The sequence below is a fragment of the Anarrhichthys ocellatus genome, unplaced genomic scaffold, assembly GCF_004355925.1.
Source record: "Anarrhichthys ocellatus isolate YVR2014 unplaced genomic scaffold, GSC_Weel_1.0 scaffold91, whole genome shotgun sequence".
Taxonomy (NCBI): domain Eukaryota; kingdom Metazoa; phylum Chordata; class Actinopteri; order Perciformes; family Anarhichadidae; genus Anarrhichthys; species Anarrhichthys ocellatus.
The window spans coordinates 67,588-73,782 of record NW_022280121.1 but is presented as its reverse complement, the minus strand read 5'-3'; the positions used below and the strand labels follow the sequence as shown (position 1 = coordinate 73,782).

Below are 6,195 nucleotides of genomic sequence, written 5' to 3'. Positions count from 1 at the left end.
GAGAGAGAGAGAGAGAGAGAGAGAGAGAGAGAGAGAGAGAGAGAGAGGAGGGAGAACCTGGCATGTAAGAAGTAAGACTGATAGATTAAAAATGCATCTCTTCCCTGATTTCTTCTGTGTCCTCCCTACCACCTCCCACCCACATATACACACACTAACACTTTCCCTCCCACTCCGTGCTCTTAACGTCACACTTTCTCCCTCTACATCTATTTATACCGATATCTTTTATTCTAAATATCACCCACGTGAATTGACTCTTTCACTCACTCCCTCTTTCTCTCTCATCCAACCTCCACCCTACCCCCGTCAGACCTCTTCAGCCAGGTGGCGTCAGCAGGGGACACATGTGACCAGAGGCAGCTTGGTCTGCTGCTACATGAAGCCATCCAGGTCCCGAGGCAGCTCGGGGAGGTGGCCGCCTTCGGAGGCTCTAACATCGAACCCAGTGTCCGCAGCTGCTTCCAGCACGTATGTTCACACACAGAGACACGCACACGCATGTAACTGTGCACTGAAGGCATGCATGTCAGTGTACTTATAAGCATAACCCCAGTAAAAAGACTCCAGGTTTAGGATTTTGGGACTGTTGGTCAGTCAATTATTATTTTGTGACATTTTATAGACCGACCTTGTCAATCAGGAAAATAATTAGCAGCTTAATTGCTAAAGAAAATAGTAGTTGCAGCCCTAACGCAGCCCAGGGCTAGTTAGGGATTACAATGTTGCACCAGAACCACTCGGGTACAACACTCAAATTTACAACTCGTCTCAAAACGGCCTACAGCTTTCATAATATCTAGTCATTCTTATTTTGATGAAATAGAATATCCACATATTTAGGTAGCCCTGCAGTATAGTGGAAGACCCTCCCCTGGCACAGAGTTTGCATCTGCTACAAACAGAACTGTTGACTGCCACATGCTGCAGCTTAAATAAATTGTAACAAAAACAATGGCTGATATTCCACTTTTATCCCAAGACGACTTCTTTCAAATATAGCCCTTCTTGTCAGACTGTGTTTGACATAAATCAACATCTACGTGACACAGTGTTCGAAAAGCTGAACAAAGATGACATTTTTTATTGTTGTTGCTGTTCCGCTGCATTGTAACAGAGCTGGAACGGTCTCTGCCAACATTTCTGCATCGGCTTCTAAACGTACCCGTGGGTTCGTCTAGCTTCATGTACGTGTAAAGGTTTTAGAGTCGCAGTAACCAGAGGTGGGTCAAAGTGGTCAGTATATTCAGAGTTACATTACTGATAATAGTTTTTGGCAGATAATCAGTACTGTAAGAGATTAAGTTTCAGTGCATCTCCCCAAAGTTAATTATCATTAAGCACCCCAGACTCCTCCATGTCTTCCAAGCTTGTATCACCTGCCTCTCTCAATCCTGTAAAAGTGCTTCAATATTTAAGCTTTGCTGACCAACCATGAAGTCTCAAATGGCCTCCAGTCTTCTGCTGGCTGTCCTCTAGTGTTTTACAGCAGCCAGCTAACCACTTTCCTCTGGTTTATCTCCGCAGGTTAGTGGCATTTAATGACGTCTTCATCCCCCAGGATGGCCGTTTCATTTTTTTCTCACTCTTCCTTCCCTGGCTCAGGCTTCGTCAGTCATAAATGGGAGCCAAACATTGAAATTAGGAAGCTATACATTTCCCTGATCTCCTGCGCCTCTCAAAATAGCAGAGTGAGGCAGTTTTGAACCTTATTTCTTTCTCTTTTCTTCTCAAAATACGAAAAAAATGCAAATTCACTCTCTGGATGACATATTAATACACACATGCACACAGAGAGGTGAGCATGCACTCCTTGATCAGGAGTTGATGTGCCAGCTGTTCAGTTGCTCATTAATCATTCAATAATCAAACCAAGTTTGCAGGTAGAAACCAGACACATAAACACAGACACACACACCAACAGTCACTCTCTCTCTCTTTTATTTAACACATAAATGTGAGCAAAGCCACCTGTGTGTCAGTCTGCCCTGCCAGTGACACTGCAGTCACCCAGTCCATTTGGTTTAATGGGCCTGTGATGAATGAGTTGCACCGCCATAAATATGGCCTCTTTCACTGTTCCTTTGTCCCTCTCCTTCATCCATCCATCTAGCCATCCTCCCAGACATCTCTCCTCTGCAGTAATTAATCTGGGAGTGCTATAATTCTGCCGTTAGGTGACGCGGAGGAGGGACAGGAGGCGACACTGAGACTAACGTATGGGAAAGGAGAGACCTGCTCTGATTGTGCAGGGGAAGGTCACATGGAAGGGTGAAGGGTGTAAAGATGATTTGAGATGTCATCAGGTTGGAAGTTTAATTCTCATTTTTCAACCAGTAATTTGCAGAAGCCTTCTTTCAGGATGCCCTTTAACTCGTCTGAAAGAACCCACACTTAATTAACACTTAATTTTATGGTTTTCAACTTTTCAAAATGGCCACATTATTCACTGAACATTAAAGATAATCACTGATTGATCACCTGAAATGCATTTAACCAGACGATCTTCAGGCCTGAGTATCGTTTGACTTTTTTGACACTAATGCCAATACGATACCTGATTTTTTTATTTTTTTATTTATTTTTTATTTATTTATTTTTTTTTTTTTAGAACTGATTCCTACTTTTAGTAATATGAACACGTTTTTCTACAGCTGAACAAAAACTTCTCAAATGTTCAATGTTGTTTAAATGCTGCCTCATAAATTATATAGAATAAACCTTTCATCAGTGAAGAAGAGCACAAATCCAAATAAATATTTGCCAGTTTTTGGTACTTGACCTTTTCGATATTCGGTGCTATGAACTCATTAAACTTATCCCAAATTAAAGCTCACCAGTGAATGTTGTCACTGTGAGTTGACTGCACACATTGATTAAATAAGCCAATCCCTGATTCCAATTTCCAGGTTGGAATGCGCCTGTAGCTTGTTTTGCAGCATGAATTTATTTTCAGGAGGATATGCTAATAACATTGAGACACTTACAGTCTTGCACACCATAAGCCTTGGGAAGGGATCACACACCCACACATGCACACGCACGTACTCACTCTATGCCTTCTGATTATTCTCTCCTACCGTTTCAAATGTATTCAGCCCTTTGCTCCATTTGCTGCCCTTTTTGTGTGTCAGGGATGATGGAAAGGTCGTCTTTGATTTGTTTAGTGGTAGCAACAGCCACATCAAAGTTTCTCATCCTGTGCTGGCTTTTCCAATGAGCTCATTATAATCTGCAGTCGGGCAAATAGTCTCCTGAAATATAAATGTGTTAACAATGTCTTGTTATGTTTCTCCTTATTGACAGGTTGGTCCTAAAAGGTACAAATGTTGGACAAAAAGTGGACACTGTTGTTTTTTAGCTGGTTGTTCTTGGAGAAGCCTAGATATTGTTTCTCATCCGGAGTATTTAAAACAATAGATGTAGCGCTGTGCAAGTATAGGTTAGATAAACAATTACACCTCAAAGTTTCCACGAGCAGCAGTTAATAATAGGAGTTTGGGGGTGTAGATTACAGCAGCAATATCAATGTTTATTGTTTGATATTTCAACCAATAGACATGGATAGAGAGCTCATAAAAGTTATTTCATCTTGGTCCACAACTCAAGGCCGTAATGTGCCTGAGGGAATCGTCATGTTATGTATGGTCATCTTAAATATGTCTGCATCTTTCTTAGGCTTTCAGTAACAAGCGAAGAGTTACAGTCTGTTTTTCATTTATGCGAATGATGTTGTGGATGTTTCTCTATCATGATGCAAAGTGCCCTTACAGTTTACCAGCTTTGTGGGAACTTCATTGGAAACTGTAAACTGAACTTTTGATTGGAATGCTCCTAACTCTTGGCCCTGCCTCTTTTACACCCAGGTGACCAATAAGGTGGAGCTGGAGCCCAGGCAGTTTGTTGATTGGATGCGTCTGGAGCCCCAGTCCATGGTTTGGCTTCCTGTCCTGCACAGAGTGGCTGCTGCAGAGACAGCAAAACATCAGGCCAAGTGCAACATCTGCAAGGAGTGTCCTATTGTTGGCTTCAGGTGAACACGCACAAAATATAAACAAGTTTGCAACATGTGACAGGCCTCACACCCAAACACAGAATGTGGCTGTGTTCTGTGTTCTCTCCTGGTTAAGCATAAAGGGCAGATCTGCTCTGGAGGGCAGACATTTATCTAAATGTCAACAGCTGATACACCACTGACTAAATACCATCCTCTGGTTTGCAAGGAAACATGCACACATCCTCACAAAGGCAGCAACACGCTCGTACACACAAACATGCGGTGCTCTCCCACATTCACAAAGTTCACAAAGCGCTGATTGGCTGGCAATAATCCATAACAGACCACCCTCTGATACTGTGCAGGACTTACAATCTCTCACACACACACACACAGCTGCCTTTGTTTCAGCTGGTTCCTGATCCGTATCTTAAAGGTATACAGTAACAACAGGTAAACAAAAGATGTGCGTTGCTGATCAACAGCTGTTGTCAATTTATCATACAATTTCGTTGTGCTCTGACCAGTTGTGCAGGGAAAAGCTTTTTCCGTGGCTGGAGATATGTGTAACACTATGCCAAGTGAAGTAGGGTTGCTGTATTGTCCCCTTCAGATTCCTTGCTTTGCCAGCAAAAAGAGAAATACAGTCAGACATTTGATGAAGCACACGTCTGCCAAGTTCTGTCATTGATCGATGAGAGGGAGCAAAGGAGGGAATGGCGGAGAGAAAGAGGAAGGAAAATGCACAGCAGGCATTTTGTAGATTTCATTTTTTCCACCCTTGCAAGTAGCAGTCGTGTTCAAACTAGCATGGTACATGGGATCATCCAAGAACTCAAGCAGGGTATTGTGTCAGCAGATATGTTTACATTTGATAAATGTCAACTCAACCGCCACAAATTGGTGGGATCGTTAACGAGCCAAGAGCCACATTCAACATGCACCATTTCCTGTGCAGTCAAGCAGACTTGTCCTGAACATGCGTGCGCTACATTTGCGTACTTACTGTCAGTTTTGGACCTGCCAACAATAATTAAAATGTAATTGCTTCTCTTACTAAATGTCAGTGAGACAAAAGACCTTCATGGTGTTTTTAATATGACCATTTGTGAGAGTAATAATTTAAAATTGGATGTTGACCTTTATTTTTTAAAGCAGTTTTATTTCTCACTTTTAATCTCGTTTTTTCATGTCATCTTATTGCCATTGTTTAAATCAGTGATTCCCAACCAGGGGTACATGTAACAAATGTATTTAGCTACTCCACAAATTCTTTTCTACACACCCCGTGACAACTGCAGAATTCATTTTGAAAAAATGAAATCGTGATTTTAGGAAAATATATCATATTTGTGTTGTGGAAAATAAACCATCAATATTTCTGTGATGCTGTCACAATCACCAGTAAGCTACCAGCTACGATGGGCTGACTGCAACATACTGTATATATCTCACCAACCTGAGTCAGCTGTAACAGTGTTATTTTTAGTGTTGATGCCCTTATTCTAATTCCTTTGTTCCTATTTCAAACACTGCTTGAGTTGATCATACATTAAGAGTTTCTGCATAAAGGAACCTAATAAAAAGCTATTTTTAACAATAGGATGTCCACTAATGAGGCCAGACAATACAGGGTCTATCATTAACCACATTTGTTAGTGTATATACTCATGAATTAAGGGTCAGCAAATCCAGCTGTGAAGGTGAATTAACGCCCCCTCTTCATAGTAATATGCTACCTGTCGGTACGTAATGGTGCTTTTGACTTGCTGGTGTCGTGTGCGCTGTTGCATCCTTTGATATATGGCAGCCTCTCGTAGCTCATCAGTCAGCTAACCTTGGGAGGGCTGGAGAAGAGGGAAAGATAAAAGACTTAAGCTATTACGTCTGAATGGGCCCTGTCTCAATTGAGCGGTTAAATGGCCTTCTGGCTACAGCTGCTGCTGAGAACAACATCCTGACAGTTGTCACGTTGTGTTTTGGTGGAAATCCAACTGTCTGTCACACAGTCAGCATATCGAGAAAGGGTGTGTGCATGTGGAGGATTGTGTGACAAAGTAACGAGGTATATCGACTGCTTTCCAGGAGGCTTCAGTGTAGCCTGCAGATGAATCGTGTTGTAGGGCTGCATATGTGCTCACACACAACCTTTACATCTTACACAAGTTACATCTACCCACACAACTTCTCAACTCAAC

General features: G+C 42.0%; 1 protein-coding gene across 1 annotated transcript in view; it reads left to right on the top strand.

Moving 5' to 3' along the window:
* The window catches only part of LOC116398813 (utrophin-like), a 47,560-nt gene that overhangs the window by 14,417 nt on the left and 26,948 nt on the right, over positions 1 to 6,195 (top strand). The window contains exons 8-9 of the mRNA XM_031875470.1: positions 314 to 471; positions 3,867 to 4,033. Of these exons, the coding sequence (XP_031731330.1) occupies positions 314 to 471; positions 3,867 to 4,033 (325 nt within the window). The remainder of the gene's footprint in view (positions 1 to 313; positions 472 to 3,866; positions 4,034 to 6,195) is intronic.